General features: G+C 34.5%; 1 protein-coding gene across 6 annotated transcripts in view; it reads left to right on the forward strand.

Moving 5' to 3' along the window:
- Positions 1–285: 285 nt before the first annotated feature.
- LOC127881427 (complement C3-like) overlaps positions 286–24,465 on the forward strand; it is a 70,600-nt gene continuing 46,420 nt past the window's right edge. For 2 of the 6 annotated variants that reach the window (XM_052429306.1, XM_052429312.1), the window contains exons 1-18: positions 286–404; positions 1,112–1,211; positions 2,720–2,780; positions 2,974–3,183; positions 12,627–12,700; positions 13,485–13,622; positions 14,411–14,453; positions 14,797–14,884; positions 15,189–15,297; positions 15,969–16,202; positions 18,261–18,419; positions 20,256–20,348; positions 20,561–20,638; positions 21,293–21,481; positions 21,990–22,139; positions 22,827–22,901; positions 23,443–23,557; positions 23,708–23,938. In XM_052429306.1, the coding sequence (XP_052285266.1) occupies positions 352–404; positions 1,112–1,211; positions 2,720–2,780; positions 2,974–3,183; positions 12,627–12,700; positions 13,485–13,622; positions 14,411–14,453; positions 14,797–14,884; positions 15,189–15,297; positions 15,969–16,202; positions 18,261–18,419; positions 20,256–20,348; positions 20,561–20,638; positions 21,293–21,481; positions 21,990–22,139; positions 22,827–22,901; positions 23,443–23,557; positions 23,708–23,938 (2,200 nt within the window). In that variant the 5' untranslated portion in view covers positions 286–351. Of the gene's footprint in view, positions 405–1,111; positions 1,212–2,719; positions 2,781–2,973; positions 3,184–7,392; positions 12,174–12,626; positions 12,701–13,484; positions 13,623–14,410; positions 14,454–14,796; positions 14,885–15,188; positions 15,298–15,968; positions 16,203–18,260; positions 18,420–20,255; positions 20,349–20,560; positions 20,639–21,292; positions 21,482–21,989; positions 22,140–22,826; positions 22,902–23,442; positions 23,558–23,707; positions 23,939–24,465 lie in introns of those variants that run through there. The other 4 variants (XM_052429307.1, XM_052429308.1, XM_052429311.1 and 1 more) reach the window with 4 other exon arrangements.

A 24,465-nucleotide genomic window follows, 5' to 3' on the forward strand; every position in this document is an offset into this window, starting at 1 on the left:
TATCTGATTTGTAATTGCTTATTTATTGCTTATAATTCTTTTGTTTAAATCAAACTACTGAATTCTAAACATCTTATGTACTGTGAGAAAGAGCTATTTTCCGTTGACTTGTTATCAAACTTTGCGCCAGCAATATCATATTATGTTAAATTTACATGCATAAATACATAATTGACATTCATCTGCCTATAGATGAAATACGGTTGCTTTTTCCGAGAAAAAGTTCATGTAAACAATTCTTGGAAATAGCGAACGCGGTTTGCTGATAAGCCCAGTGAAACACAAGGCCGACGTGTGCTGATTTATAATCAGATGTAAGCGCACTGAACTTACTTCAATGTAGTGTTTCAAATGGGATTGATCATCGTTTTGCTTTTCGCTGCGTGTTTCAGCAGCGTGAACGGGTATGTATTGAGTTATTGCGGTTTTAAAGTAAGATACATTGCACTTTATACGTAAACATAATAAATGCAGCGAATTTTGACCTTTGAACAAATCTTATTATTGACAAGTGATGTAACATATTAGTCTTACATGTTTAATCAAAAGTTTGACTAACACATTCGTGTCTTTCGAACATTTAATCTATACAACTACGAATTGGATTGCTTTGTTTCTTATATAGACTGCTAACACGGATCATATTAAGTGTCAACACTTTTATTCACATTCTTAGCAAGTATGATAAAAGACGAGTAAATTATTACAATTCTGTATTGTCCGATGTTTCTAGACGTTCTTTTTCCTAATCGTTTCATGCCAAACAGCATCGCGCTTTTGCGTACAATTTTTTTGTGCAATGTTTTTCGTCTCATATTGAAAAAATACAACTTATCATAACTTATAATGTCTTCGATTCAAACACACATAACACGAAGAGAACTTCAACAGCCACATAGTGTAGCACACTCGTGTGTCAATAATTTCAAAATGGACAAAAAAGAAAAACTGTGTAACTGCCATTCCTTGGCTCCAAAAGTTATTCGACAGGAAGAACACGTTAGTTGCTTTTGTGTGTTTATTCACAGTTGGAAACCCTCACTAGTGTACTCTATTTAAAACGATACGATATCACATATGAACATGCGTATATGTCGTCTGTTCATTTTAGAAATTACCAATATGTCCTGGCACCAAACGTGATCCGACTTGAAAACGAGGAGACCCTGCTTGTTGGCATTCTTGGCAATGGAAGGAATCAGATCGTAACGGTATGTAATTATATAATAAGGTATACAATCAATTTTAGTTTCATCTACAAATATAACAGTATGTTCTTACTGACTGTAATGAAACAATTTATAAATGTTAACTTGCGTGATATTTCTGAAATTTGCGAATATTACAACAAACGACTTTGTAGATGTTCTTCTTTAGCTGTACAACTAGTGTTTACAAAAAGCATTTGTGTGATATATGTTCGTATACAAATAGTTTCGCAGCATATTTAAGATTTAAATAAAATCAAATGAATGATTTAGCAAAAAGGAAAATAAATAAAGCTATACGCTGCAACGTGTATACGTATATAGTTTCTATATATTATATTCGCATAAACAAACCTAATTTCTTTTCATTTTTCAATTAACAAATGTGTCGAATGCAGCACACGGAACGTAATTAGGTAAACACAATTATTAAACAATTTTTTGTTTTAATTTTATACATTAACTTTATCAAAATCGAGCCTTCTGAACAAAAATAATATATTCAAGTCTGATAAACGATCTACCTTTAAACATTATATAACATGCTTAAAATTTGGAAATTTAATTTAAGGGTGTTAACTAAATGAACCGCGTTCCGAGAAAACTGGGCTCAATGCGTATGCGTCAAGTGTCGTCCCAGATTAGCCTGTGCAGTCTGTACAGGCTAATCAGGGACGACACTTTCCGCTTTTATGGTATTTTTAGTTTCAAGGAAGTCCCTCCTAACCGTAGATCAAGTGTAGGCGGAAAGTGTCGACACTGATTAGCCTGTGCGAACTGCACAGGCTTATCTGGGACGACACTTTACGCACATGCATTATGCCCTGTTTTCTCAGAACGCCACTCAAATTATCGGAGTACGCATATTATATTTTGAACGTTTGGTGTGTGTTTTTGCCACTCACTGAGCGTTTGCAGATGGTGTTGTTATTCGTTAAGCTCATCAGCCCAAACTGATATTGCGCAAGTTAACATTGTGAACAATTTATCGACCTCTGAAATGAAATGAATAAAGCACTCCCTTTCTTGCGCTTAATGTGTCGAAACTCGTCGTAATTCGGTAACATATTTTATTGTGCTTTTCATGTTTTAATCGCTAATGAAGTTCGTATATCTGTTCCCCAAAGCTCGTTAAATATCGGTGGTCTTGAACTCATTAAATAATGTTAAGAGTGTCTGATCTTTTGTTTGACGTAATTTTAATGTTTAGTCTTTAATTTTAATGTTTAGTCTCTTCCGCACATATTTTGCAGACGCGTTGCATGCTAAGCGTTTTTTGTTTATCACTGACGTGTCTAGGGTGCTGATTACATAATCGGCAACATCATGGTTTGCAGATATATATGAACAGACAGTACTTTTTCAAACTTCAAAATTATGTTCTGAACGTTTAGGGCCGTTGTTGATATGGATGGGAACTATGATTAATTGCATTGTAAGAACGGAGCCGTATTGCAAGATGTTATATTGAGGCATTAACATCTTGAACATTCAATATTGTTTTATTACAGGTCTACGTTGAATATCTGAACAGGAGGATCTCAAGAAAAGAAACAATGATAGTAGATGCAGGTAAGATTGTTTGTGAACCTTACATATTCTTTTTTGTTCCTAACAAATTTACCCTAACAATTTATTTTAGTTGTTAAATTGTTCGTGATGTTTGATCTTAAATACGCGTATGTATCATTCACATTTTTTTCTGAAATGTCTTTATATAAGGCAAATATAACAAGCTAACCATGAGATATGTGCACGTTACAAGAACACCCTGTCGAGGTAACGGTCAAGGTAACCTCAGATGACTTGTTCAAAGACATCGATGCCAATCCAAAATTCAGAGATAGACCGAAATCAATCAAATTGGTCTGCAACGGACCACACGGGATGCAGGTCCGAGACATCGCCCTTAGTTACACGCCAGGTTATCTGATCGTGCAGACGGACAAGCCTTTGTACAATCCGGAGCAGACAGGTGTGTCAGATTTTTATGCATAAACACATATTGTAATACATGCAATAATTCGGAATGGTCTTGTCTTCTGTTGTCAGACCGTCTTTATAATGTAAAGCACATGTGAATTGTTTACTCTATAAATCTTTAATTTACTTTTATCTCTAAAACAATTTTTCTCCTTTCACTACCGATAATGATACTTAAATTTGACAATATATTTCATTACAATCATACAGTCATTGAAATGTGTATATATTTGGTTATATTACACCTCAGAGATATTGAACCTTCTATATCTATATGACCGGTTTCCGTCTGTAAAATGCGATAAAGAAACCTAAGAGTATATGGACCGTTCACTATTTTTTGTATAAGGACCATTCGGGGTTACACACCACTAAGTGTGCACTGTGTTGAAGCGTTTTATTGAACAGCATTGACACTATTTCAGCTTTAACAAGAGCTAAACAACAACAACTTAATTTGGAATAAACGACACGCTTTCCTCAATGCCAACGTTAATCCAATTTTTATAACAATAAAGACTAAACGATATTCACTTCCATTTTCTATTCTTCCATCTCTTTATCGAATCTTATTTTAAATCACATTATTTTATTGTATGCCAATCGAAGTTTACATTATGTATGATACACACACAATCCGAAATACGTTTGGCATTCGTTCGATGCCTTGAACAAATAACTAACTGTTAAAAACACCACGTCCGACATATCCTTAACATCCAGAGAATTTAGCTCCAACTGGAATGTTTCCTCAGAGAAACTACGTCACAGGTCATACGTCATCGTTTGCGCATTCAATTGCATTAAATAATATAAGTACGGAAAGCCGGTACAACACGGTACAATGATACAGGGGACACTCTTCGGTGTAATATAAGAAATAGTAAACTCCACTTCGGTCCCAATCGCATTATAAAGACCAGCCAGGAAGCCAAAAACTGTATATGGACCTCAGCCCAAGGCTTCGGTCCATATACGGTTTGTGGCTGCCTGGCTGGTCACTATAATAATATTTATTAGCTCAAGAATAAACTATCTTATTCAACGCAAACGCTATTTTCCTAAGAGATCGCCGAAACCCGAACCCCAATTTTATAACCCATCCTACCCAGTCTACTCTAATACGTAGACTCGTCCACTAAGTATAAAACCACTGCCCGTGCACATTGTCGTTCTTTTACTAGCTCCTCGCATCACAGGGTAGGTCGCGCTATGGTTTACAAGTTTACATTTGTAACCACGTGGTTTCATAAATTTGTCTTTAACTCTTTCTTTTCAAAGGAGAACTTATTTAATTGTAGACAATTGTATCTTGTTAGGCGTATTTACATTTAGAATATGACATGCAGTATATATTTGGGAAGATACTAAATATTTTGCATTTTTAGAATTCGGTTACACCGACCACGTGGTTTCATAAATTTAAATGGAGAACTTGTATAATTATGAGCAGTTGTATAACATACAAATCATTATAAATTCTGGGAAAATATATTGTATAAGTGTTTTTGTGTTGTTGTTGTATTTTTTTAGCATTAAGAAAGACCGACCACGTGATGGTATACTTCTCAAAATTGTGTTGTGTAAATTTTAATATTGAGTTATCGTGAATTTTTAGACAAAGCTTTATTCTTAGATATTTTATGTTTGCATTAATTTGAAGTATTGTCTAATCATTGTTCCATATCCGATTTAACACAACTATTTTATTGTTAGCTAATCTATTTTTTTGAAAAAAAATTATGAGCTTTTGTCATCACCTTGGCGTCGGCGTCGGCGTCGGCGTTGGCGTCGGCGTCCGGTTAAGTTTTGCGTTTAGGTCCACTTTTCTCAGAAAGTATCAATGCTATTGCATTCAAACTTGGTACACTTACTTACTATCATGAGAGGACTGGGCAGGCAAAGTTAGATAACTCTGGCGCGCATTTTGACAGAATTATGTGCCCTTTTTATACTTAGAAAATTATAAATTTTGTTACGTTTTGCGTTTAGGTCCACTTTTCTCAGAAAGTATCAATGCTATTGCATTCAAACTTGGTACACTTACTTACTATCATGAGGGGACTGGGCAGGCAAAGTTAGATAACTCTGGCGTGCAGTTTGACAGAATTATGTGCCCTTTTTATACTTAGAAATTTGAAAATTTTGGTTAAGTTTTGTGTTTAGGTCCATTTTATTCCGTAAGTATCAAAGCTATTGCTTTCATACTTGCAACACTTACTAACTATCATAAGGGGACTGTGCAGGCAAAGTAATGTAACTCTGACTGGCATTTGGACAGAATTATGTGCCCTTTTTATACTTTTTTAAGTTTTGTGTTTAGGTCCACTTTATTCCTACAGTATCAAAGCTATTGCTTTCATACTTGCAAAACTTATTAACTATCATAAGGGGACTGTATAGGCAAAGTTATGTAACTCTGACTGGCATTTGGACGGAATTATGGGCCCTTTATACTTAGAAAATTGAAAATATGGTTAAGTTTTGTGTTTTGGTCCACTTTACCCCTAAAGTATCATAGATATTGCTTTCATACTTGGAACACTCGCAAACTATCATAAGGGTACAGTAAAAGGACAAGTTGCATAACTCTGGTTGTCATTTTTACGGAATTATGGCCCTTTTTTTACTTAGTAACTTTGAATATATGGTTAAATTTTGTGTTTCGATCCACTTTACTTCTTAAGTATCAAGGCTATTGCTTTCAAACTTCAAATACTTTCATGCTATCATGAGGTTACTGTACCTGGCAAGTTGAATTTTACCTTGACCTTTGAATGACCTTGACTCTCAAGGTCAAATTATAAAATTTTGCTAAAATTGCCATAACTTCTTTATTTATGATTAGATTTGATTGATACTTTGACAAAACTACTCTTACCTGACATACCACAATAGACTCCACCCAAACCATCCCCCGTGCCCCCCCCCTAATCCCCCCCCCTAATTTTTTGTAAGATCATCTCACAAATGACCACCACACCCTCACACTATACCCCCCCCCACCGCACCCCCAATTTTTTTTTGGAAACGGTTAAAAAACACAAATATTTATTTCTATTATTTTATGTTTGAAATACCGTCCAACCATCGCACCCAAGTATCCCCCCCACCCACCCATCCCCCCCCCCCCGAATTTTTATTTTTGTTTTTTGCAGTTTTGGAAGATGTAATGTAATAAATGTCCACACCCCCACACTATACACCCCTCTTCATTCCGCCCCTCCCTCCTTTGTGATTTGATTAAAAATGAGAGTCCCTTCACCTTTAAAAAGAAAATATATGAGCGGTCTGCACCCGCAAGGCGGTGCTCTTGTTTTATATTGCCACCACGGGTCGGAAGATGTCTTTTGAAGGAAGCGTTGTCGTCTCTAGCCATGGGCACGGAGAATAGACTTGAAACCGAACCGGAGGTAACGGCGTCTGTTATATAAAACGAAACGTGGAATCGAGACGAGACAAACATTTCAAACGGAGAATTTGTTTCCTAGGTGTCTCTTTAACAAATATGCCTAGAAATAACGCACCAAATAGTTTGCAACAAAGAAATTATTGGGTGCGCTTCCGGCATCATTTAAAACATTGAACGTGTAGACGTTTGGTTAAACGTGTTAATGATTTATATGGCGATACAACGTACAACTTATGGAAGTAGAAACAATAATCCATTCAACAAAAACCAAAACACGTTCGAACTAGTATATCACCTTTAATTATCCTTTAAAATCCATCTACTAATCCATTTAACTCAATAATTGACGATTTTGCATCTAGGGTCTTTCTATAATTATAAGTTTAGCATAGACTATAGTTAAATAAAGACCCTTATGCCATCCTATCACTATAATCAAATGAGTTTATGAACTCGATAAATTTTCTTCTTCGTCACACGCTACGTCATGTAGTCTTTGTACATTACTGCTGTTAAAATGAACCGGAGCAGTTTATCAGATAATAGCCGTTGGTAAACTCGGTTTCATTTGCAGACTTCTGCATACAAACATAATTATGTTTAAACTTGCACATTGTTTTATTTGTCTATAATATATAAATACACAAAGAATGGAAAACTTTCCATTACACAACATATAAATGAGTGGTAATACCCGTGTACAAAATGGGATGTTCCGAATTCCAGTGTGGTGCTATTTTTACCATCTTATACAACACAGCTCTATGCCTAACGCCCGGGGGGGGGGGGGGGGGTAACTTCCCAAATTTTAGGGTAGGGGTGTCCCGCCGAGACTTCCGAAATGTTACGCATTTTTAAACCGGAACTCTGATAAAGTAGACCCATTTTGATACAAGATTTTTGAAAAAGCAGACCCATTTGTATACGATACCATTGAGAAAGTGGACCCATTTCAATACAAGAATTTTGAATGTAACGATTTCGTCACTTATTATACGACGTATGCTTATATATGACGTCACAGTATCATCTTGGTCGATCAAGCAACAGATAAAAACAGTCAAGTTACTGCCCGGAGTTACTGCACCTTTCTCGCTACTGAAATCTACTTTTTTGATACCCATTTATATACAAGAATGACAATTATCGTACCCATTTAGATACTGATACTTTCAAATCTATATGCATTTATATACAAGCAAATTTCTGATTTTAATACCCATATCGATACTAAGATGCTCAAAACCATACCCATATCGATAATTTTAGTCGAAAAACACACCCCATAAAATCGGCACACCCCTAAACACCTGTTTATAGGAAGTTACCCCACCCGGGGCCTAACGTGAATTAAATCGGAAAGCAAATATTGCAGATTTTTTATGAATTGTGCGATATTTGTATGGCTTGTTGTACATTCTTAAATGTCAAAAGTATAATTATGCATGGATTATAAACAATGCACGTTACACAAAATAAGAAAATGTGATAAATTGACAATTCAAATATGTCGATATACAGTACATGTACATGTGAGATAAATCGCGTTTATAATAAATCGTCAAAAAAAAATGGGGGGAAAATGACGCAATATGTATGTCATTTTATGACGCCATCAACCGGCTGATTCATTGTGCGGATGGCGAAAAGTTGTGTCATATGACTAGATTTAAAGGTTGAGGGTCGTGTAGTTTTGAAGCTTAAGTTTTCTCGACTTTATTTCTTATGAAAAATCATTCAGTTGTTGAATAAAAGGTGGTCCGTGCACGCGACAGGTGTATCCCGCGGGTTGGGATAAAGGCTTGTATATTCCATAGGGTGTTATGCCGTCCGTCAATGTCGCGTTGAAAATGGGATAAAATGTATTTATTATCGGTAGGGTGATACATGTCCAATGGAGCGGAAATCAAGATTTCCACGTGCACCAATTTGTAGGGTAGAGCGTAGACGTAATTCAAATCGTTTTATTTATTTATTCTCTGTTTGTTTAAAGGTTAATATTATGTTTTGCGTGTTTCAGTATAATGGGAAATACTTGCGTACTAGTATGCATCAGTGCGTAAAAAACTGATCAATGCCGTTATGGTTTATTCGTTTGCATTCAGTTTGACCAACTGATCTTCGTCGTTATAATGCTATTTTAGTCTGGTTGTTTAGGTCCACAAAGTATGGGTGGAAATCTGACGCATGAAAGTTGTACATTCGTTAGAGGATATTATCATGCGCCAACAATCGGTGGATGCTAATTTTTGTTCTCGCTACGTACTCAATCGTCAAAACTATTAGATAGTGTGACGTTAATAAAATAAAAACGAACGGAACATTACGTATTTTCTTCAGTATGGTTCCAGTATGGGTGTATTTATATATATCGTTGAAAAACTGGGTTCATTTCTAGCCATATTAATGCATGTCGGCATTACACTTGGAGTCTGATTTATTAAAGTTAATATACTCAATACGATTTGTAAAGCAAAATTGCTTATTATACCTTGGAAAAAACGCATTTCCCGGGTCCCTATTGCAACGAAGACTAAATCAACAAACAGCAAATATAATCGAAGCCTTAATTCAAAAATCCCAGCAATCAATTGTATCTGCATGTATATTAATTGATGTGCGTTGGTGCGTATCTTGCAGCACTTGTAATATAATCCATGTAACAAAACTAATAATACTAATAAATACATATAATAATGATAATTATAACAAAATATAACACATCAATAACATAATAATGTATATATACTGTTACAATAAACTGCGGTAATACAAATTCATATACATTCGTTTGTGGTGCCCTAAATGAACGTCTTCGTGAATTTTTGAACTTGCTTAAATGATAGCCGACGGGCTTGTGTTTAAAAGACACGCACACAACTTTGATTCTAAGTAAATAATAGAATGGGGCTTAGTCCTGTGAGATCAAACAATTTGGTTATATTGGAATAGGTTCGGTATATGTTTGGTTGATGGTACGCTAAAAGCGCCTCTGTTATTTCAAAATTATTGTGATTAAACGATTGCCAATAGGCTTATGATGATCAACGTTGGCTATAAATAAACAAAAATCAGGTTGTTGGTAAATAAGCAGTTCCAGTGCCTCTATTAAAACTGGGACTTGATCCCAAAAAGAAAAACAACGTGGTTTATACATACAATGGTATATGGTTGGTTGGTGGTGCACTAAATTGTGCTTATGTATTTCAAAAATTATGGTGTTGAAACGATCGCCCAAATTGGCTTATGGTGAAAAGCTCGGTGATCATTTTTGGCTATAAGTAAATATTAAATAAATATCAAGTTCTTGGTAGATAACGCCGTTCCCGGGTCTCTACCGAAACCTGGACGTAATCCCGGCAGAACTATGTGGTGGTAATATATAATGGTACATGGTTGGTTGGTGGTGCACTAAAATGTGCTTATGTATTTTCAAAATTATGGTGTTGAAACGATCGCCAAATTGGCCTATGGTGAAAAGTCCGGTGATCTCTTTTGGCTATAAGTAAATATTAAATAAAATATCAATATAAAGAAGTTCTTGGTAGATAACGCCGTTTCCCGGGTCTCCACTTTAACCGGGACTTAATCCCGGAAGAACTTTGTGGTGGTTATATATAATGGTACATGGTTGGTAAATGAAGCGATAAATGAGCTTCTATATTTCCGAAATTACGGAGAATACAGTTTTGCCAATTGGCTTATGGTTAAATACCCATTGATCATCTTTGTCTGTAAATAAATAAATATCTTGTTCTTGATAGATACGCAGTTCCAGTTTTCAAGTTGTGGTAAAACAATCGCCATTTGGCTTATGGTGAAAAGCCTTGTGATGAATTTAATGTATTAAACAAATCAATAGATTATTCATAGATCTCTACTGAACTGGGACTTGCTCCCGGAAGAATAAAGGTCGTTATTTAATGCTATATAGTTGGCTAGCAGTGCCGTATTGTTTTCATATACTTGTTTATCAAATATTAAATAAAAGTGGTGTATAGTAACCAAGAGGTCTACGTTGGAAAGCCCGACTTAAAATGTTTGTTTTTATCGATTGATGTACAAGTTACTTGAAAAAACACGTACATACAACCGTAACATATACTAGTATATGACTTACTGTTCTGCTGTGTTTCATAACTTAAGTTCGCCGTGGTATTTACTTGAAACATTTAAAAACTGTATTACGTGTCATTTTGTTGTAAGATTTAAAACTCAACGGCCGAGTTTCTGGTGGTCTGAACCTGTATATTAATCGGGTATTAAAATGTCACGTAAGGAACGTATGAATAATCGGATAATCGATGCTATGGGATGCCTATCATAGGGCAGTAGACGTGGCAGACGGTTCTGATCTAGGCTTGCAATATTTAGGGATCAACATCACGTGGGGTTTTTAAAGACGGAATGCGCCTGGAACACAAAGAATAATCCTATAATTCGCAATTGCCCTTTAATCAACATATCAACATGCTGTACTTTTGACCTTCACGTATGGCGGTAACGAAATCGAACCCCGATCAGTGTTACACATTTTCCATGATTATCGATACATGGTTGGCTACCTACAATAGCTTATCTGACGCGATTCAAGTTTACTCCGTAATCTTTCCGCGCATAAACTGGCGCTATGCTGATAGCAAACATAAATAAATAAATAAGAAAGCAAATATAGAATTCCTGAATAGCGTTACTATTCCTATATGCGGGAGGTTGCTATATCAAATACCCTGACATTGTTGAATCGCTTGTCTTTTTCAAATCTGATGACACGCACAAGTTTTAGTTAGGATCGTTATCATGTTGAACACTGACCGGAGCAATCTAGCCTTTTATTAAGCAAAGTTTCGTATTTCCAGACCCGATTTTAATTCATCGTTATTGCTTGCTGGCGTGTGCTCGTTGCCGCTGTGTGGCGGAAGGCCCACTTCCTGCGGCCGTGGTCCTTTTTGGCATAGTTTCCACGAACACACTTCCCGCTTGTCACGGGGGATGGACATTATGTACTTAAATTTATTTCCCGCCGTTCTCGGGGGAACCTGTATAATACAAATGATCCCAGCCTTGACATTATTATGCCAAACCTTTAAGATAATAAATTGCATAGTTAAACTGTTATGCGTTTGTCGTTGAATAATAATGTTTATTAGCTCAAGAATAAACTGTCTTATTCAACGCAAACGCTATTTTCCTAAGGGATCGCCGAAACCCGAACCCCAATTTTATAACACATCCTACCCAGTCTACTCTTACACATAGACTCGTCCACTAAGTATAAAAACACTGCCCGTGCACATTGCCGTTCTTTTACTAGCTCCTCGCAGGGTAGGTCGCGCTATGGTTTACAAGTTTACATTTACCACCCACCCTCCCACTTAATTTTTTATTGTAACACGATGCTTGCCAGATTTTTGTTATATTTAAGTATTGTCGAGAATTACGAGCTCCATTAGAAACCCACATCGTCATGGCTGGGACTTATAACAGCGTACGGCACACCGTCAGTCTGTCCAATGGTCTACTTAGTTCGTCCCCCGACGACAGGTTCCTGCGTAATTGACTGTACTAGTGTTAGCGAATTTGCTAGACTTTGATCAGTAAACTTTTGTTAATTTTGGTTGTTTTCGGGTACAGTTATTTTACATTCTGTGAAGTTTTATCTCTGGGTTTTACTCTGGCCTTGAAAAAGGATAACGAATAGAAGTGATGTATAGGCATAGTGTCCACGAACACACTTCCCGCTTGTCACGAGGGATAGACATTATGTATTTAAATTTATTTCCCGCCATTCTCGGGGGAACCTATATAATACAATTGATCCCAGCCTTGGCATTATTATGCCAAACCTTTAAGATAATAAATTGCGTTGTTAAACTGTTTGGCGTTTGTCGTTGAATAATGCCAAAGGGACTTCAGTGGGGTTTACTATTTCTTAATTGTCTGCATTTCTATTATGAAACATATATTGTTATACATATTATTTTTTCAAAACTTGTGTTTATCGGTAGGCTCTAAATTTGCAGTAAATGTTCGAGTTTTGGCAATGGATGAATCTATGAAGCCAATCAAGGACAAGCAGTTGATCATTGACCTGATAGTGAGTAGATGTCAATTATTAAGTGAAGAAAATATGATAAGTGTTTCTCTTTATCAAATTTACTGTTAGTTAGAGATCAACGTAAAAAATATAATAAAAAATATTAAAATGTAATTGTTGTATTAACTCAGGCAAACCCAATTCTCAATTATCCATTTACAAAATACCAACCGGTTGAACTATAAATCTAAGTAATAAGCCAGTGTCTGTTTCTGTCTGTATATGTCAAAGACAGTATCATATTCAAGTTTGATATTATATAAAACCGCTTGCCTTGGCAGCACATCTTCATTAAATGCACTATGTGAATAAAGGTAAAGCATCAATATAATGTTAGATCTACTTGTCTTTGGTTCCATCATTCTTTACAGTTCAAAAACTGTTGAACAATGTTGCGTTATATTACTTATTTCTGTTATATAACTGTTTTTTGAAATTATTGTGCAAACATGTTGACCTTAATGAAAAAACAGGATCACGTTCAGGTCGATAAATACGAATTTAAGATTTCTAATGTTCACGTGTAAATGAAGATTATCATATTGTCACCTTTGATATGCGGGCAACCATTTATTTCTATTTTTGTAATTGTTGTAGTTCAAGTTATAATAAACAATACATGTTTTAGTATGTCAGTAATATTCTTCAATATCATACTATCAGAAGTCATCTTAAGTTTAGAAATCAATATGACATTACTCGTTCATAAATATTTTATTTGGCTTGAACACAATTTGGTTGTGTACTCTCATCAATTAGTGGACTCTGTAACGGCCATTTGTAGAGTCCGACAAATATGACTGTAGGCAGGGTTAACATTGAACCTGGGAGCAGTAGAAATGGTTTCTACAGGGGACAGTTTCAGCTTCCGCCGTTTCCGGATTTTGGAACATGGATAATCAAAGCTAAGCTTGGAGGAAAGGTACATATTTGGACATCCTCCTCCTTCTCCTTTTCCTCCTCCTTCTCCTCCTCCTCCTCCTCCTCCTTCTCCTCCTCCTCCTCCTCATCATCATCATCACCATCATAACCATCATCAGCATCATCATCATCATCATCATCATCATCATCATCATCATCATCATCATCATCATCATCATCATCATCATCATCATCATCAACATCAACATCAACATCAACATCATCATCATCATCATCATCATCATCATCATCATCATCATCATCATCATCATCATCATCATCATCATCATCATCATCACCATCACCATCATCACCATCATCATCATCACTTAGCGTTAAGACAGCTGTATGTGTATCATCATTATCATGATAAATCTTGGTTATCTTATCAAAATAAATCATGATTATTTGTGTTTTACGGGGATTTCTATACATTCATGCGAAAATGGTATACACTCCATGTAATCGCAACACTTCTTTATTATTTAATCAAAGTTTTAAGAATATATTAAGGGTCGGAGTTATCACCACTTCGTTCCCGGGTCCATATCCTTAGATTTACAACGCACATAAATGCCAAAACTGGAAAAATGAACATTTTTTAGCTTATCATTTTCTTGCAACCGCTAATTAAACAGCAACAATATGAGCAAACAAATTGTATTGTTTAAAATGATCATATATTCACTTATTTATACTATTGCAAACTGGTTACATGATTAACCTAAGTGAAATCATCAATAAAATGGTTTGTTCCAAATAATTAATCATTCGTTTGAATTATTATAGTTGGAGACGTATGCAATTTCTCCTATTGAAGTACGCGACTTTGGTAAGTAAGAGAAAATTACCTCTTAATATCGTACAACATGGAAACAATGCCACACGAGGCGTTGGCAAAAACGCGTTTGAGGATTTAACCTATTATGCAATTATTACGTCGTTGGTTTAATTAATGTTAGCATTTTGGGACAATTATTTCATGTCATGGACTATGCAATACCAATTAATTCTCTATTTAAAAAGTATCACGTGATACATTGACAATCTCAAATATGACATCTACATACACTATTACGCTTGTTTTATTTTGAAAGTTTTTCAAGGAAATATGGCATACTTTATGACCACACGCTTTTTGCTGTAGCATATTCAAGCGTTCAACTAATTTACAGTTCTTCCTAACTTCGGTGTAGAGATTTCAACTGGACAGGAGTACATATTTCCGGACATGACTAATATGGGTGTTACAGTATCAGCAAAGTAAGTGGTTTAAGGCTAACGTGTTAGAATTTCGATAAATATTATACATTCAAGAACTGCACGCATCGAGTATATTTAATAATAGTATGTGTGTTTGTTTTCTTTCCTTTGTTATATTTAACAAGAGCCGAATGCATTTACGGTGATCGATGATAACCCGTGGTTTTTCTTCAACAGTTTGGTTATTTCATTTGTGTTTTGATTATCAGTACGTTCTATCTTTATTCTAGAAACTCGTTCGCTGCTAGCAAACACTTTGAAATCGGTTTCTGGATCTTGTTATTTGTTTTCAACATATGCACAGATATGTCTACGGCATGGCAGTTGAAGGGAATGCAGGACTCGAGATTAACGTCCGAAAGAAGGGTTACGTGTCAGACCCGAAGCGTGTATTTACCATTGGGAGACAGCAGGTAGAACATATGCATCGGCATGCAATATGACTTATCCGGTTTCTGTTGCAAACAGTGAACTAATGAAGCAGTTGCTAAAGCTCGCCCTATTTTCTTTTTTAAGCATCATCGGATAATTTTTTTCCATCTAGGCACCATTTATTCTCTATGTTTTGTATATTCACTTGACTTCGGTTGCAATTTGGTTATATGGCTAAACTCAAAACGTTTGAATTCTTTTACATGTATGAATAAAACCTATTTAATCCGAGTTGTGTTATAAAAAACTATAACAAATTGTTGGCAACACGCGTAAACGAAAATGTTTGTGTTGCTCTAAGCGGTGTAGACAAACTTCGGTTTGCATTCAGCCCTTGCAATTTACTGCATTTGATCACCATAATACTATTCGTTTCGTTGTAATATCCCATTATTTGAATCAGGGTAGTTTGATGAACTTGATATTTTTTTTATTCTTTTGTAAATAAAACTTAATTTATACGCAACAATTGAATACTTAATTCTCAACACGAGACCTAGCAAAATAAAACACGTTTTTGTTTCCTTGTGGTGATGCAAACTGGTAAGGTATTTATTTATAAAACACACATGTTCTGTATGATTTATATCTAAATATTATGTGAGTTTAAACAGTTTTATGTAGACAGTTATTCAAGTCTTTTTACATTTAGCTTAACAACGGCAAGACATTCTTTGTGGTCAATATAAAGAAGATCGTTCAAGAGTTAGGAGGACAGTTTCCAGTGGAGAGCGTCTTACAGTTGTCATCAACTGTTTATGAGTCGGCAACCGGAAAGGAAGAGTCGGGAGACGATGATTCAGTAATGTTTGTCAACTGTCCTTTCAAGTTTGACTTATCGCGTTCGAAGACTACATACCGGAAAGGCTTCACATATTACATGCAGGTGAGGGTGCATGTATGAATACTTACACCATGGATTGTGCCCTTGTTGCTTGGGTTTTCAATACGTATGATGTGGTATTCCGTTTAAAGGCACCAGGCTCACACTTAACGTCGAACCCAACGCTAAATTTTGCAACACTACAAATTGTTCTGACCTTGTTTGTTGCAACATCGGTTTATTTTGCATCCCAATATAACCTTTTATGTAGCTTAGCGAAATCGCGATTACTGTATGGTACGAAATTCAAATAAACAACTCAGTTAAATGATAGTATTGTGCTTTGCGGGCAAACTGAAAAAACACTGTTTCAAAAAGAAGAATAACAGTGAACGTTCTAGTTATTGTTTAAGGTACAACTGTACATTGTTATCGTTTTATTATTCAAGCGAAATTCGGGGTATAAACTGTTGAAAAGAAACGTTAGAACAACATATAGAATTAAAATAAACAATAAGCATGTTTGTGCGTAGAATCTTGATCTATTCATTCATGCTCTTATATATTACTTGTATTTAATCATGTATGTATTACAATCAATAATATACCGAAACCAACAAATAATTCATATTTCAGTATTATTTATATAACTATTTAAGTAGTATTTATACAATAATAAAACTTGACGGCACACGTATTCTAAAATTGCGATGTTTACTTAAATTGTTTTACTAAAACGATAATCATACCAATATTACGTTACATACGAGCTATGGATTCACAGTATGAACTAGACAAAACAATCGCTTGGTCATCATCCATGATACCATTGTTCATATATTCTGATCGTTTAATCAACTGCTTAATTGCTTTAATAATTCTTGTAGACTATTCAATATATCCTGATATTTGGCCTTAAGCTGCCGTTTTGATTTAAATTGAATTGGCTCTTTTCAAACTGATAAGTAAAAAATCTCAAAACTAACAAGAGTACGACTACATTACCGCCTTATTGCTACATGTTTTGAAAATAATTTACCTCCGCACTGCATGTCATCCTTTTTCGAATTTTGGCTGGTATAATATTAAACACTTAAAATACTAGCAAGGGCCGGGTGAAAGGTTGTTGTGTTTTGAAAAGGTAAATTAATATTTAATTCTGACAGGTCATTTTGTTATAAATAAACTTAAATAATTGTAAAAAACAATTAAAAGTTTCAATAATAGAGATTTCCTTCACCGAATTCAAAATCGCATACGTTTATAGCAACGCTAGACCACTCAGACTTACGACACAACGGCGACTTGTCAACGCTGTCCTACTTTTTACATTTATTTTCCAAAGGATTGTTAAGTCGACATGATAAAATTGCTAAAACATATGTTGTCAAGTCACAATTATGTTGGGCACATGATAAACTCAATACATTGGGCTAGATTCTATTTATATGCATTAATATTGGCCTCTATAACCGAGCAATTCGATTGGTCATTTTTACCATGATTCCGGCTTCTTTCTAAAATGCATGGGAATGACTTGATTTCCAACTAAATGAGGTTGTGTTTCGTAAGTGGTTACATAAATGGTTTTACGATATTTTCAAATGTCGTTTTACTTTTTCTAAAACATACATAATACATTAATTGTGTATTTCACATATATTATTTTATATCGGTTCTTTCACGAAACATGGAGGTTTTGGGTAAGTTTATAGGTTCAACACCAAGCGGTTGAGATGTTTTCAATGCGTATGTATTCACACTACCATACTCAAGTTCTGTGTTCTGTTTAGAAGGAGTATGCTTTTGGCAACGTGTTGATAGGACATCAATACGAAGGGCATCAATATAAAAGGAGTTTTGTACATAGCGTTTATTTGATTAGGTTCAATTGCACTTTAATTTATTACGAAACTTAGCGTTCCATGTGTGACATTTATTGTCGGTTGTTTTTGTGATATTCATATTTTGTTCGAGATTTTGCCTAAGACTAGAAACTTTTAAAGGTTATATACTATTTTCCATTTTAACATATAACACGTTAAATACATTTTTAAAGACAGATGCATAATATATTCGTTTCAAGAGATAAATGAAAATTCAAATAGTTATAATCTGCAGATTTACATGCTACATGCTAACGGTAAACCGGCCATTCGGGAGAGGTTTAGTCTAACAGTCGACGGAAGCAGTCCAGAACAACATCGGACGAACAAAGATGGTTATTACCTGGCTCATATCCCAGTTGCAAACCAGAATTTGGAGAGCAGGAAAATAAAGGTTCAATTAATTAAAGCTTAAAAATAATCAAGCTCAACTTAGCGTTCATATGAAACAATATTAATGTAATTATCTGAAATTCTAACTTATATGGTAGTTTCTTGTTGAGTCCTGGCTTCTTAAGTGTTGGGTCATAGATATTCGTGTAAAATAACGTGATAGAAAATTCCCACATTATGCTGTCTTTACAGAAAAAAGTGTTGACCTTGTCACATAGTTTTTTCCGATCAAAAAAGTGATAGAACAGGTCTATAATGTAATTCATCAGAGCTCTTCTCAAATATTTCCCCTTTTATAAAGTGTTCATATATTGTTCCTTAGTAACACAAAATCGTTTATTTATGATTACTTTCCATACTTCATCGTCTGTTGACTTTTTTCACAGGAAGTTACTCTCCTCTGCAATGTCAGTTTTAAGGCTATTTATAGATATGCAAATCTTTAAATTGGAATAGCCAATCATAATACACGCCTCAACAAGAAAACATTTTCAAGATGGCAGTTTAACACTGTCAAGACAATCAATTATTTATTATTATTACTGACGATAAACATTTGGAAAAAAGCAACACATATTAAGAACAATGGTTAATAATTATGTTTATACTGATTCATAGTCATAAATTAATTAAATATTTGTGATATAATCACTTTATAAAAATTACCCACGACTCAACAAGCGTATGGCATATAGTTTTAATATGCTACTAACGTAATATTTTTTTTATGAATTGTATCATTATTAGATACAAATTAAACCAAAACATATTTTAACTGTCAAGAATGGCTGTGTGCAAAATAAATAGTTATCCGTCGTCTCAATTTAACAGTTTCCTTGGACAATTAATATTTAAAAATTAAACAAGAGGGTTTGTTTAATTTTGATTGTCGTATAAAACGTATGCTCAAATGTGAGTTAAAGGAACTAGTGCAAATAGCTACAAAAGAAAACTCAAAACAAGTCAACGAACAACTCAAAACGCTCTTGTAATATAAATAAACAATATGTATGCGATTCTTAAAAACCCTTTTTATATAAAATATAGTAAATAAACAACAAATGTCACATCCAATTAATACGAAAGGTCGCAAGACGTAGTATCCATGGTGTTCGAAAAGTGACCAGGCTGTCGACCCAAATCGTGCGTGTTTTCTCACTCATGATATTGTCACCTAATATTGGTTCAATCCAGCAAATAGCTCGAGAGTGTACGCGTTCAAATTAAATTAATTGCAACACAATCAAACTGAATCTAATCAAAGGTTTTATTTTCCAAAAAAGAACGATATTAGCGGTCATTGCATAACGTTATTAATTTTGTCTCTTCGAGAGTTGGGCATGTAACAAAATGTGCATGCATTGTCATGTAATGTACACATAAATAACTTTTCGTAGACAAATTAATAGCAGCAATACTTTATGTCATAAGAACCTTTCGGGAGTATGAGTTGCCTATGTTTACAAAGGTACAGGTTCGAGGATATCAAACTTTTTGAAAGCGACATCATGTTTGGAAAGGTTTCATTTAACTTTGATATAATCTGTTTGTTTTGCGTTGGATTGGTTTCGAATAAATATATACAGAAATCTTCTAATTGTGGTTGTTACTAAATTGTAATTCTTAGTACATCGATCATTGTTGGTTTAACACAGATACATTTCTTGCTTTACGCCTTGTATTTGTTTATATACTATCATAAAATGTTAGTGTCCGCTACATATTATCGAATAAAACATAATGGCTGCACATTTTCATGGAACGTATGAAACAACGTGAGGATATGATATAATAATAAAGCATAGCTGTATTGAATATATGGATATTTTGTATTTAGGTATATGCTCCAGCGTTTGAAAACTGTGCAACAGAGATGGTCCTTCAGCCATATACGGGTGGCAGTCAGATTTTAGTGGAGAAAGTAGAAAGAGTAAGTAAGCACAATAAGTTCTCCAATCATTTATGGCAATTCCTTTCATGTGTAACTGATATGCTATTTGCCACTTTTAAGAAAAGTGTTCATTTGTTGTATAAAAACACATTTTTCCAGTATAAATAATCAGTAAAGCCATAATGTGTAATGTTTCTTTAAATACACGAAGTGAGTATTACGAGCAAAGTGTTTGTATGTGTATACTTTAGGAAGGCGCCTCGTTCATTAAAGTCAACACCAACATCAACATAAACCAAGTGGCCCAATATTCAGGCATACTAATGCTGGTTTGTATTTAAACTGTTGTGTCTTTTCTCTGACTGCTTTATGTATACTTAAATGTGAAATTAATGCTTCCTAAAACATGATGCGACCAAAGTTAAAGTTTGGATTTATATTTCCAATGTGGTGAGTCTAGCATGATTTTATTGGTATTTGTGTTTGTAATTTGTGTTATGTCTAACAAATGACCACTTGGCTGATACACAGGATCTTGAAATGAACATAATAAAGATCTGCTAATGCAAATGAAGTTTCATATGATATGTGACATAAATTATTAAACGATATTATTAGTCGTTGAACTTTTAATATGCATTTTTCTGAAAATAAGGTCTATATACAACAGCTATTAATGAAAGCAACAACATCGTCAATTTAAATAGTTTTTTAAAATATTGTGATGCAACCTCCTTTCAAAATTTCACATAACATTTCACATAATTTCAATGTTTCGCTAGATTTGTTATATAAATAGAATATTGTACACATACATTTATACAAATGACATCCTTATACAATGTAATCTAGATGAGTAATGCTAAAATAAAACATTGCATTTAGAAGTTCAAAGTTAGCAGTTCGCACTTTCGTTCGACCGTTACCTGGCACGTTTCATCTCCTATCTTACTCTTTAACATATATATCCATTCCTATTGTAGATAACAGCTCGCGGTAAGATTGTGGAAACACAGTACTTTCCACCTTCCAAGGATCTCACTTTCAAGTTGGAACAGGATGTTTTAGACAAGGTGTCGCCCGCCGGCCGAGTGTTTGCTTTTTATGTACACAACGCACAACTGGTAGCAGACTCGTCTTTTTTTCATGTTGATGCAAAATGCCGAGTACAGGTGATTTGGTTGTTTAACTCAAATGCGAAAATGACAACAGCTATGTTTGCAAAACTTATGCATATTTCTTATAGCCATATATAATTCAATTTAATCCAATTTAGACATTTTGATCAAGTATTTCCCCCATTTTAAATAAAATATGAAAAATTATTTGTAAATTTAAAACATTATAATATCCAGCAAAGTTATTGCTTTTAGAAACCAAATGGATTTGATTCCTTTATTCAAATACACACGATGTACAACCTCTTAAAAGAGAAAAACTGCATTTTGTAAGAATCGTGCAATTTGAACAATTTTACAAATATTTAACTGGACAGTTTGTTTCAAAATAATTGTACATTTTATTAGAAGGAATATCTAACAGTAAAAGACAATTTAATTTGGAATGCCCTTGTCTGACAGAAAATTTAAGTCGAACGCTCATGGAAGCTGTATAGTTGTCATAAGAATACTTACAAAAAATATTTACATATTGACCATGTAATCCTGTTCTGACATTAAGCTAGAACTCCATCCGGAGAAACTCGAGGTGAGGCCAGGTGATTCGTCCAAACTTACTGTCACCGGGCCATCCGGAATGTGGGTGGGATTCAACGTCATCGACAAAGCGTTGCTGCTCTTAAACAGCCAAAACGTTCTTAGGGAAAATAAGGTAATGGTGCAAATTATGCTGACTTCCGGGTTGCAAAACATAATTATTTCATAAACATCGACGATAAATATGGTGTTTGGAGTAAAACAGAAAATAAAGGCACGATTATGAGAGCATGCACTTGTATTGGTCACATATACAAATAAGAAAATAAAACGACCAGTTATTTCATGCTGTGTGGTCAATAAGTTAAATTAACTAGTCACAAAACGTCCGAACATTTGGTGCTATATCTAATTATCGAGACGGATTTCGCACCAAATATTTAATTTATAAGTTCTCATTTATGCGTACAGCATTGATGGACACAAGGATGTCTGCATTGATGATTATCTACATGTTTTTTGATGACCCCTGAAACAAGTTTATTTTTTTTCATTTTGTGGCAGACTTTTGTATCATAGAGTATGCACTACTAACAAAAAAGTGGTGTATGTGGTCATTCTGATGGACTTTGTATGAAAGCGGTGACGTCACATCTGTAGAAAGACACTCGTTACTCATTTATTTCCTTGAGTTATATGCGATTAGTTTGAGGCACCGATATTTCATCGAAGTCATTACAAGAAATAACAAAACATTTTTCTGTAAGGGTACCATACGCTATTATCATAATATCTTTAACAATATCCGTAATACATATGCGGCATAAATTTATGATTTAATGCATACATATTGGTTGAATAGTTATTCAGGGAAATGGAAGTTCACGACCTCGGCTGTGGTGCTGTGGGTGGCACGAACAGCGAAGAAATATTCAAGGTATATATAAAACTAATGGTTATCAATATTCATAAAACGCCATTATAAATAATAAATAAGATTGTTAATTGAATTGAACAAAACCACAAAATAAACCAAATATTAACTGTATATGTACAGTTAGCGCTTTGTACATCCTCTTCAAAAACATCTATCTCAATGTAGTCTTATGACACTGAGTCGATGGTACGCCAATCACGCCTAAGGATTACGACGTAATCAAGCTTTTATAACATACTATTAACTCTGGAAATAATAATTAAACCATGCACTAGGAACTTGTATAGAATGTTTTAATTTGACAATCTATTACATTTGATAATATATGCTATTGCTTTTAGGCGTGTGTTTGTTCACATGATAAGTTTATTCATAGTATATGCGTATTGCTTGCTTAAGGTTCTATTATTTATGGAAGTGTGTTTTTCTCTTATCATAATATTGACAATCACAGTAAAAGAGAATTCCTAAGAAAATATCTAATCTTCATTATGCACGAAAGTCCACCCACTAATTATTTCCGGTAAATATTATTTTATAGAACGCGGGTCTGGCGATTCTAACAAACGCAAATGTGAACGAAGCACGTATACAAAGAGAGACTACTGAGTGTGCCGCGAAGAAACGTAAACGTCGCACTGTCCCTTACGAGAACGGTAAATTGATATTAAAATAGTTTTTTTTTTCTCTTACATAGTATTAAAATATTCTACATTCTTGATATACGGGTGCGTTCTTAAAACATAACTTGAAATAAGATAAAGTTGTTTGAACTCATTATGGTTGTTATTTTGATGCAAACCCAGTGTGTTGTGAAGAGGGCCGCAAGTATGCTTCGGATGTTATGTCTGACAAAGAAATGGAAAAGATACAGTTCAAACGGGAAGTTTCTGAACCCGTTCCAGACACTGTGTGTTATTCAAAGGCACGGAAATTGGCCGAAACCTATCAAACCAATGAACCATCTAAATGTCCAATGGCTTGTTTCGAAGCTTGCGTTGCTAAAATGAAGGCTGAGCAAAGTGGTATGTATTGTGGTATGTAGAAAAAGCGACTAGATATAACAATATATTATTTTTTAATTGATATGCTTATTTTTATGATGATTTTCTCAGACAGTCAACCGCTATTTACGCTAGGAAGCCTACACGTAAATTGTAGTATTTTTCTCTATATGAGAGTTGTATTCGACTCATCATTACTTGATTGATTTCCAGGTAATTTCGACAAAGGTGTTAACGTTCGTATTTGCTCGTTCGTGTGCAGAATGCAGAATACATGCCATAACATATATAAAGATACACATGTTTAACACACGTCGTATGACAAATTAATATAAATAATATTAATAGTATCAAATGAAAATTAGAGTTACAGTTAAGCCGAAAAAATTACTTATGTGCGTAAAACTACGCATAATGGGTAAAAATAAGCAATTACATACCTCCTTGTAGAGGTAGAGCTTTAACTTAAACCACATGAAAGCATTGCTTTTCTTTTTTTTCTTGCTTTTTTAATTATAAATTATTATAGTATTGTTTATAAATACATGAAATGACATTAC

This window comes from Dreissena polymorpha, chromosome 5 (genome assembly GCF_020536995.1).
Source record: "Dreissena polymorpha isolate Duluth1 chromosome 5, UMN_Dpol_1.0, whole genome shotgun sequence".
Classification (NCBI taxonomy): Eukaryota; Metazoa; Mollusca; class Bivalvia; order Myida; family Dreissenidae; genus Dreissena; species Dreissena polymorpha.